The sequence below is a fragment of the Pygocentrus nattereri genome, chromosome 29 (assembly GCF_015220715.1).
Source record: "Pygocentrus nattereri isolate fPygNat1 chromosome 29, fPygNat1.pri, whole genome shotgun sequence".
Lineage (NCBI taxonomy): Eukaryota > Metazoa > Chordata > Actinopteri > Characiformes > Serrasalmidae > Pygocentrus > Pygocentrus nattereri.
In genome coordinates this window covers 17,996,422-18,007,897 of record NC_051239.1, presented here as the reverse complement: position 1 = coordinate 18,007,897, position 11,476 = coordinate 17,996,422, and the positions used below count along the sequence as shown (strand labels likewise).

Below are 11,476 nucleotides of genomic sequence, written 5' to 3'. Positions count from 1 at the left end.
GACCTCAGGGATGATCAACCCATCAGCAATTATCCTACCTGACCCACAGTCATAAATATCTGTGATATAATTCCTCATAAACCTTGCACAGCTCTTAATCCAAGGTGACTGTGAGGCTCGCTGCCTACTTGTAACCTTGGATAGACTTATTAATATCTATAATAACAGCTGCTTTTGTTGTCTTTACGGCAAATGTGCCAAAAGTACTATAAGGTTTTGGATTAAGGGCTGGTCCACACTTATTATTTGACTTATTTAAATTTAAATTAAATTGTTTTCATGCACAAATGTTTGATATTAAGGAAGGTATTTAATGTATTCTGGCCATTCTTGAGAAGAATGAAACTCAGAGCAGTCACCCATAATTTGATTCACCACATTAAACATCTCATTTTAGATATTTCTGGTTTTATTTATTTCAAAATACTAGTTCAAGAACATCCAGTTAACAATGCAGCTCAATTAAAACATGAAAAGAGTGATTCATTTGCAAAGTGCATTTTATTTTTACGTTGCCTTGATTACATGCCTCTACAATCACAACAAAGCCAGTAACATTAGGAGTCCAACAGTAAGAGCGCTAAGATCATTTTCCCTTTGCCACATTGGAAAAGAAAAACCTCATGCACAATTACGTTGGACTGGCTGAATGTACAGAATCAACTTGGACGTGGCCCGTCCTTTCTCTCAAGTGTCTTTAGGTTGAACCAATTGGGTTTCGTAAAAATACAGAAACGTGAGATGACACAGACATTTCTTTTGTGTGTGGTAGCGGTCGCTTTGTTCTCTTTGCTGAAGTCTTGGTCTTGGTCTCGGTGGCCGCCACATGAGGAGCCCGGCAGGTTTTTCGATGGAGTGTGTGTCGGCGGAGTGTGCCGCTTTATGCTGGGGACACGGAGCTGGAGGAGACAGATGAAGCCTCGGTCTTGGTGGTGGAGGCACCCTCCTCTTCCTCGAAGGGGTTCTTGCCACAGCACAGAGTGGTAATCATGCACTGACGGAACTGCTTGTTCATGCAGATGTAGATGACTGGGTTGTAGACGGAGGCGGTCTTGGCAAAGAAAGCTGGGAGGGTCATGAAAACAGGGCCGAACTCAGCTCCCTTGTGGGTGAAGATCCACCAGGCTGTGCCGGCATATGGCAACCAGCAGACCAAGTAGGCAACAAACATGAGGATGACCATGCGGGTGACCTCACGCTCGGCTCTCTGGGTGGTCTCGGACTCCTGCTGTTGGGCGGCAGCCTCCTTGACAGTGCAGACCAGACGGCCATAGCAGAAAGTGATGATGAACAGTGGGGTCAGGAAGTGGACGCAGAACATGTAGATGACAAAAGACTCGTTGTTGAAGCCCTCGGCACGGGTGTAGTAGTCAATACCGCATGAGCACTGCATGCCCTCGGGGATGTAACGGGACCAGCCGAAGAGGGGTGGGACGACGCAAGCCAATGCCATGACCCAGGTGAATGCGACACCCATGATGGCGTGGTTCTCTCCGAAGCGGAAGTTGCTCATGGGCTTGCAGACGACCACCCACCTCTCAATGGCCAGCACGACCAGGCACCAAAGTGAGTTGATACCACCGAAGGTTGCGAAGAAGCCCTCCAGGTTGCAGCCCAGGCGCCCGAAGACGAAGTAGCCGTGCAGCGACGTGTACATTGTGGTGGTGAAACCGCCGAAGACCATGAACAAGCCGGCTACAGCCAAGTTCAGCAGGATGTAGTTTAGGGGTGTACGCAGCTTCTTGTGCTCGATGGTGACGTACAGCGTGAGGAAGTTGACGGGGAATCCGGTGATGATGAGGAAGAACATGTAGGCAGCCAGGCAGGCGTACGCCCATGGTGCCACTAAGTAGTACTGCGGGTAATCATAAGGACTCCTCACAACGCCGGTGGCGTTGGACATGGGCACATAGAAATACGGCCCCTCTGTACCGTTCATGGCTGCAGTCGATTAGTTGCGGTGCCCCTACTGCAATGGTCTTTGGCTATGCCGGAGGGACGGTGGAGGAACGAGTCAGGACCGTGCTACAGAGGAACAGTGGGTGCAGCCCCATGCTTTATAACACACCTGGGATTAACAATGCTTTCCAGGCTGTCAGCACTAAACGATTTAGGCCACAGATAATAAAATAATCTCATCCATCACTGCACTGTATATCTGATAACTCATCAAGTTATTAAGGTTACCTGTCCAAACAACTGCTTGGTCTAATTCTTGTAGAGACCCACACCTGCTGACTAGGTTAAGTCTTGGTCTTCTAAGTAATAAGCTTCGTTTAACTAGGTAAAAATGGTCACTATATTCTCATTACCTAGCTTCGTCTTTTGCACAGCCCATTCCTGTAAACTCAGGTCTTCTAGAACTCTTAAACTGTTGTTTATTCCCCAGATTAGACTGTCTTCTTGTGACTACACATTTCTGACTGCTCATCCATTTTCTCTTTTAAAACGAAACTTTTAAAACTTGAAAACTTCTCTCTTCACTCAGTACTACTCTTCTACCTCAACTATATAGCTATGTTGTATGCTGACACCCCATTGCTGTCCTGTTAATTTTATTCCTTTGGCTTCTGTTGTCTTTGATTTTCACCGTCTTTACTTTGCTTTCCTTTACAATTTTCTTGTCCTTCATATTTGGCTGCGTTTACCCTGTTTTTGATGCTCTGTTAAGTGGCCTTGATCTTTACAAAGACAAATAAAACTCTATTTTTAATAGTAACCATTACTAGTATTATTACTACTATTTACACATTTAGCACTGAACAGAGTAGCACTTGAAGGCTCTGAGTAACTGAAATTGAATTGAAATGAAATTTTCTTTGAATCAAAATAAAAAGGTTTAATGAACCAAAAACACTTCTATTTATTTATTCTTATCCATTTTACTAACACAACAAGAATCGACTAACAATATAACAGGAGCATTCTTTCCCCTTTATTTTCTTAAAACTCGAGATCTAATGATGTCCATCAATCACTATACATCCACTTAACTCCCATGTATTCAGAAATAAACTGTAATGCAGACAAATCCAGTTGAACTGTCCCATTGCACTGATACTGGTTGTGAATATTCCCCGCTAAACAAATGCAATCTTGCCTGAAATGCATAAAATTTGAAAATATGGTGTGAAAAATTCCCATTCTTTCATAGCCAAATTTTATCACTTAACATTCAGAATTTTCCTTCGGTTTCATTTGGCCAGATTAGTACCAGATTAGCAACAGACTGCAAGGGATAAAATTCACTTCACATCAAAAGATGCCCTGTGTGATCTCTTTGACCTTAATCTGCAGGAATACCATCACAGGGGGTCTCTTTAAGTGCACAGAACCTGGAGAAAGATGAGGAAATTAGTATTGCCCCAACGCCACTCACAGCTAGCAATCTATGCCTTTCCATCATGCTCCATTTTACGCCTGGCTGCCTCTGCTGCATGGAAATGGATATCTCAGTAGAGTTGTCTTGGTGACAGTGGGTCCTGGAGGTCCTTTAGATGTAGACAGGCCTCCATATCCAGGGCCGCCGGACTTGGTCACTAAGGGAACATTTTGTTCTGTTATTGGTGAGCAGTCTTTTGTGACAGGCTCATAGACCATCTCAAGTAGAAGAGAGATACTTTAAAGGCTTAAGTCACTTTTTTCAGCTTTTTATTCATGTTTGAAGCTTCACTGCGTAAGATACATTCCTAAAGTTACAATACTAAATCAGGAGTTACCCTGTAAAGCCTGAAATAATCATTTATACGTATTAACGTCAAACACAGGCTCAAAAAGAAGGTCCAGTTTGATATTTTGGCATTAAGTGATAAATATCTCCACTATCACTCCCAAAACCTCATATCTTCAAAATGGCATAATGTAACAGGGGTGGGGGGAGCTGGTACCTGTCATTAGCCAGAAGGCAAGATACACTCTGGACAGGTTGCCAGTTCATCGCAGAGCAGCCTAATTGAACAGCTTGTGCCCAAATTATCACTCACTGATATGCTACCAGTGACCCATTCAAACGTCAACACTGTTCTTCCTTAAATATACTTAACCTCTTCATACATTTATATTCTCAAAGAGAAAGAGAGGTATACACCGTGGCAACTTAAACATTAAGATTTAAATGAGTTTATTAGTGTTTCACATTAATGTAATGAGTTTTTTTTGACAATTTATACTGGTAAGTATTTAGTGAGGGGTTGGGGACCACAACAAGTCACCAGAACAGCACTAATGTGCCTTCACAAGTCTCTGGAACTGAACTGGAGGGATGGACCACCATTCTTCTAAAAGACATTCCAAAAAGGCCCCCAATTGGTACTTTGATGTTATTGATGGTGAGTGCTGTCTAACATTTTGTCCAAAATCTCTCATAAGTTTTCAATTGTGAAGTCAAGTCAAGTCAAAGGTGTTGTCACAGAGCAGCTTTCCAAAGAAAAATTAGGTCCAGGCCCCCTATGAGCGTTGCCAATGGCAAGGAAAAGCTCCCTAAGAGCAAGAGGAAGAAACCTTGAGAGGAACCAAGACTCAAAAGGGGAACTTATCCTCCTCTGGTCGACACAAGATAGCAAAACAATAAAACAACTTGAATGAGAGCTGGTGATTGTGAAAGCCACAGCATATAATTTACATAATTTTCATACTCATTAAGCCATTCGGTTGCCCCTCGTGCCCTGTGGATGAGGGCATTGTCTTCCTGAAAGAGATAATTCCAAAAGAAACGTTTTGTCATTTGATAAAGGTGATCAGTCAGAATAACTTTGTATTGATTTGCAGTGACCTTTCCCTCTGAGGGACCCAGTGGATCAAAACAATGCCAGAAATATACCTGCCACTGCCACCGGACCCCTCACTGTAGGGGCCAAACATTCAGACCTGTTGGTATGTGCCAACATCCACACAGGAATGGATGTTAATTGTATAATGTGGTTGGTTGTCTGGAGGAACCTCTACACTCTTCTTTTGAGGTTTGTCAGTAGGCTGAAATGTGAAAATGGCTCCATACTTGAAGTCCATTGACAACCTAAGTTGTTTATACAGTGTACACCCATTTTTTTCTCTTTTTATGAAAATTTAGTGATTATACTACTTTACAGCCTCTTTTCCAGGCCCCTAGTGACTATTCCAGCAGCAGCATGGAACTCAGATATTTTTATGAAACGTAATAAAATATAATTGATCAGATTACTGTGTTGAGCTGTTAGTGAGCAACGAGGAGTGAAGGGGGAGGTAAGAACATCCTACTGTGATAACACTTCACACCTCTCCACAAAGACAGCTGTTCAAAGATAAATAGGAAAGCGATGCTGCATTCCTCAAAAAACCATGTAGAAATGCCTAAATGAAAATAGCACCCAAAGCTGTGCTGCGTAAGATCTGGGAATTTGGAGACTTCTCTGTTAGAATTGCAGGCAATGTGTGATAGAATATTTTGCGCCGGCTATGCTCCAGGCGCCTTCCTTGCGTGTTGAAAGAGTATTCAAAAAGAATTCAGTCAGAACTTGGAGAAGGACGTGCCTTCTGATGAAGTAAACAAATTATGTGCTATTGCCATCATCAGTATAACATCAGTATAATGTTGATGCTGCTTTTGCATTTGAGACCTAAACATCGCGCCAGGTCTTCTTTTTGACTGTGTGTTCTGTAAAGACCCTGTGAATTCGACCCAACTTCTCACTTATTTCAGGCTTTACAGGGCAACTCGCAGCAGCGCATGCACACCATATTTTAGCGAGTTTTTTCCTCCTGACTCTTCTTTCAATTTTAGAAAACCCCCCCACCCCCACCCATTTTCTAAGCCGCTTCTCCGTCAGGGTCGCGGGGGGGTGCTGGAGCCTATCCCAGCAGTCTTCGGGCGTAAGGCAGGATACACCCTGGATGGGTCGCCAGTCCATCGCAGGGCAGACAGACAGACACAGACAGTCACTCACACACTCACACCTAGGGGCAATTTAGCACGTCCAATTGGCCTGACTGCATGTCTTTGGACTGTGGGAGGAAACCGGAGAACCCAGAGGAAACCCATGCAGACACGGGGAGAACATGCAAACTCCACACAGAGAGGACCCCGGTCGCCCGGCCAGGGAATCAAACCCAGGCCCTCCTCGCTGTCAGGCGACAGCGCTACCCACCACGCCACCGTACCGCTTTTATAAAACCTAAAACTTAAATATATTAAAAACACTTTTACAAATACTGACCTACAAAGACCAAATTCTGTCTGCTTCGTTTACATAAATCATAAACATTTCCATTATATGAAATGCATAGATCCACTTAGGGACCTCCAAAACATAGGCAATTGCAATTGATGGCAAAGATACATGAAACAATGCAGTTAATACATGTGGAATCTGCTTGAATGGGCCACTGGTTGCACATCAATATGCTATATATAATGTCAAATTACAATGTTATAAAGTATTTATCTTTGGAGCACAGAATACAAGCCCACAGTTACAACTGACTGGAAATCGTGGCAAGTCAAGTCTGATTACTGTTGTAAAGCAAGTGTAGACAGCTCCCTATGTGGAATGCCAGCTCGTCTTTCGCAGGTGTCTACTGTAGCTATGGAGCATGTAGGCTTTTGTGCCAATCTTACACAGATACACCTCCAGCTCATTAAAGTGCTCAGGAGCCTACTAGTCCTAATATTAGACACAGCTGGCTTGGCTCACGATCAGGTCTAAATCCTGCAAGCATGTATCTGATCTACAGTATAGCCTAAAACAGGTTTCTGAAGGATTTACGCTCTGTGTGCACACAGGCAACTCCTGGGGTAAAGAAGGAGCTGGGCTGTGGCCTTGGGAGAGCATGCACTGGGCTCAGCACATTTCCAGCGGTGGGTTGTATAGGGAGGATTTAAAGATTAGAAAGAGGGTTGTTACACACTTAAAGGCTCTAAGCTGCTTGTTAGGCTGTCACACACATTCACCCTTCAGGCCCTATAGAGGATTCTGCATGGGCCTGTAGTTCTGCCACTTGCCACTGTCACCACTGGCTGGCTTGGACCCGGATTTTTTTTTTCTGTAATGCTGATTTTTTTCTGTAAAGCTGCTTTGTGACAACACCTGTTGTAAAAAAACGCTATATACATGAACTTTCTCTTGCGTGTAAACTTGCAGACAAACAATATCGCTGAGCTACTTTGTGTTTAATGTGAGAACAAATAATAGAGGGTTTAAATGACCAGCCCAAAACACACACACACACACACACACACACATACATACATATATATATATATATATATATATATATATAACAAACAGGGGTTGATATGGCGATACTGATACTGATAAAATTCAATCTCACAATATTTTCTAAATGTCGTAGTATCACAGGGTCAAATTGTCAAAATTAAAAGAAGTAGCATTATTGAGTAAGGATTAAATATATATATATATATATATATATATATATAAATATGGTGTGGAGTCACCCTGTAAAGACTAAATTATACCACCGAAGATAATAATAGATCATTTATTTACACTCTTAAAAGTCATGTCCTTCACTTGCAATCATCAGATTCAAGAATCATCAGGAGTCTGAAGCACAACCCACGTTACAAAATGTTCTTCCACACACTGTGTGTAATGACGCACTTCCACCACAGAGGTCTCCAAATCCTCAACTATTGCTTAGTGTAGCTTTAAGTTCGCATTAATAAAGTTAATAAAGTTAATTAAATATGCTAAAAGAATGCCTCATTTACCTGCCATAATGTGTGTTAAATGCAAATTTTGTTCTGTTTGCTTCTCTTAAAATTTCAACAAATCTGCATCATTCTGTTAAGGTCAGCTACACAGAAAGCAAAGTTCTTTCTGTTTAAGCAGTTGTAATCACTTATCATATTAATCATTGTTATTTTTTTCAGTAGTAACTAATTCATGGGAGATTGAAATGCTGTGAGTCATGCATATAGGCTAAAATGTATTTCAAGATGTTTTATTAAGCATTTCAAGTTTTGGGCAACATCAAACAGTTAATTATTAATAATATACTGACTATTTACAGTCGCTTCTGGATTCAAATACAAGGCATTCTGGATTCTTGGTGTTTTTACAGCTTTCTGTGTTATTAAAGCATCACCTACAGATGAAGGACACATTTGGTTTAAACACATCTTGGTTTTATATTTTTATAACCAATACTTTTTTATTATAACCATACTTTTGAAAGGTCAGTGCAGACTTTTAAACTATGGTGTACAAAAATAAAAATATAACTAATTGGAAATTAATTCTATAAGCACACAATTGAACATTTCTTGAGGACTCTCTGAAAATGCCTAGTTCCATAGTCAGCAGCAATATGAAGCATCTCATGCTTCCACATATTAATACAACAACCTCCAATTAAATGATCATCTAAGTAGGCCGAAGACATACAGCCTTTTTTTTTTCTTTCTAAGTGACCTACAGCCTCTAGTGGTCACTGAGGGACATCAGAATTTCCCACGGTGAAAGAACTGCTGTGTCCTTGTGTTCAGCGGTGCTATTTGCAGCATAACCATTTAATGCAAATAAATGATTTGGGAAAGTGTCGACTAAGTACATCTTCAGGTAGATTTTAGATTAATTTCATCACCATCTGTGACTGACAGCTCACTCATTGAGTCATTTACAAGCATAAAGCCTTGACACAATAAACTAATTACTGTAGACTCAGCACTCTGAAAGGGGCCAGGGCGGAGGGGTAAGCAGGGAGTGACACACTGATCAGCTGGATCAAGTCTAGTAAGCTTGAGCAGTTTACAAAAAAACGACTCAGCATAGTAACATTAGGCCTGGCAGCAACATAAAAAATGGCGAATACTAGATGGGGCAGTATGTCAGCCGGTCACTGCAACTGTTTTAGCTTCTAGCAAAGCAATCAGCCGAAATTTGATGCATTTTTCAGAACTATTTTCTCGTAGATTAACTCCTTAATCTTGACCTCCTATTGACTTATTAACAATCCAATAACCACTAGGCATTATTCATAATAAAAAACGGAAGTCTGGACAAACCTGTCCAGTTTTTCTGGTCAGTATTTTTATTGTAATCTCCAACACTTACTTTAAAGACTTTGCTTACACACAATTTATTTTGTCTTTGAAAATGTACTGTTAGAGCATTTAAGTTAATAAAAATACTGACTGGAAAAATATGGCATACTTATTATTATTACACAAGGCAGCACATATAATAGATTCAGGGATGCAGCACAATACATCTCCATGTGTGCACAGTTTTTTCTTGCACCACTGCTTACATACAAGAAGTGATGCTCTGAATAAAATATTTAAAAAGTGCATGTAGCTGAAGAAAGACTACGGCTGAATTTGAAATGACTCCCTATAGAGTGCTCTACATACAGCCCAGGCTGTACCTTTGATAGCCTGCATGGTGCAGTCTGTGACAAGCTGGGGGCAAATTTTAGTTTAATCCATTGCTACTAAAGCGCAGTTCAGTTACTTCCAACACAATATGGCAAATCAGTTCACCTCTACCCTCATAATTCTGCTTATAAGGTACAGCAGTCATCCTGCCTAACAGGCATTCAAGATCACCCTGGTTATGGACCAGCGAGCTTAGCTGTGCTGACTCCCAGCACCTCACCCAGAGTAATTTGGTCATTTAAATATCTTGAATATTACTTTAAGACACAATAAGCTTTCATAGGGCTGTATATTATATATTATAGCATACTAATATACTACTATAATATTTGTAAAGTGATGTACAATGCTTAAGGTTCCTTGTAGAGTACAATCTCTATGGCTTGTGTAATACCCTGTGATGAACTGTTGGACTTACTATGAGATGCATTATAAACTGATCAGGGGCATCACTAGAGGTTTATGGACAGTGGGCTAAGCCTGTACTGGGGTGGGGTGGGCACAGATCAAGCAAATGTACTCAAGTCAGTTTCTTAGTTACATTCAATTAAATGCAATATTCGTTTTACCAAAAGCTTAAACAACTGTCCCTCACTTTCTCCTTGATCACTAAGCCTTATCAGCTCTGCTCCTTCAGTCCTGTCGGTCTCCTCCAGCTTGTTTCTCTGCCTCTCCTACTGTGTTTAGTAATACATTTGTTTAATGAAACTTAGATTTAAATATGAAATGAAAATCAAAGAATATAAAGAGCTATAAAGAGGTTCAACCAGTTGGCTTGTTAGCTAGTTAGCTAATGTTAGTGTTAGCCAAGCTTGTTTTCTTTACCTCACTCAAATCCAAAGTTAGCTAACAAGCAACTGAATGAAAACCAGACAGTCAGATTTGCTGAGCATAATTTGCCACAAATCCATATTCTGGGTGGGTATCTTCACTCTGTAACTGCTCACTGTTGCACTCTGTGCTTTTAGACAAAATCATCAGCATCAGTGTTGTTGTTAATAATCATCATCATGATCATCATGATCATCATGATCATCATCATCATCATCATCAGTGTTGTTGTTAATAATCATCATCATGATCATCATCATGATCATCATCATGATCATCATCATCATCATCAGTGTTGTTAATAATCATCATCATGATCATCATCATGATCATCATCATCATCATCATCAGTGTTGTTGTTGTTATCAATAATAATAATAATCATAATAATAATAATAATAATAATAATAATAATAATAATAATAGACTGAACCCTGTTCCATGCTTTCTATTATTGATAGTATATGGGTGTGGTCTTTTGAGTCTCAGCTTTGCAACGTCACTTCCTGTACTGTCCTGTACACCCCTTTAAAAGCTATACTGTGATGGTAAAGCCTGTGGATGAAATGACAGACAGTCCACTCTTTCCAGAAGAAGACAGAGCTGTAAGAAGATCTAAAACAGATTTGTCTTTATTTTTGGACTGAAATCAGCCCAAATGGCTGTAAGTGAACAGATAACTCCTCTCAGATTGTTCTCTCGCTCCTAAGCAGCTCATTTCCGTGGGAAGGCAAAAGGTGGGGACCTAATAGGAATCCTCCTTATTTTTTGATGGAAGGGTTATAAGAGGCCACCTTTACACTCAATCCATCTGAATACAGTGGTATCTAGAGGTTTTTGAGTATTTCAGAGGAAACTGTGGACTAGGTGGTCTAGTTCTTCTTCACGCTCTTATGGAGCTTTTTCTCAACTCAGAGCTAGTTTAGTTGAAAAAAGCTATACCAATAAAATGTAATTGTAAGTTTGTAAATTTTTTATAGTACTTGTGTTACTTAATTGCTGCAGCGCCCAGTATCACACAGACATTAGTATAAAGTATTTAGGTTTAAATGGCTTGCTAAAACAAAAATGCTCATTTTTGTTTGTCTGTATGTATGTACATATATATACAACCCCAATTCCAATGAAGTTGGGACATTATGTACAATATAAATAAAAACAGAATATGATGATTTGCAAATCTTTTTCAACCTATATTCAATTGAATACACTGCAAAGACGAGATATTTAATGTTCAAATGGATAAACTTTATTATTTTTTGCAAATAT

The 11,476-nt window shown here is 40.4% G+C and overlaps 1 protein-coding gene across 1 annotated transcript; it reads right to left on the bottom strand.

The window, feature by feature from the left end:
- Positions 1–482: 482 nt before the first annotated feature.
- Positions 483–2,040, bottom strand: LOC108412055 (rhodopsin). The gene has a single exon (XM_017683920.2). It carries the CDS (start codon positions 1,937–1,939, stop codon positions 881–883), a length of 1,059 nt encoding a protein of 352 aa, XP_017539409.1. The 5' UTR covers positions 1,940–2,040; the 3' UTR covers positions 483–880.
- Between the last annotated feature and the right edge of the window lie 9,436 nt (positions 2,041–11,476).

Bases quoted from the DNA above. Each gene is read 5' to 3' on its own strand.
- LOC108412055 (XM_017683920.2), bottom strand. From the start codon at position 1,939: ATGAACGGTACAGAGGGGCCGTATTTCTATGTGCCCATGTCCAACGCC.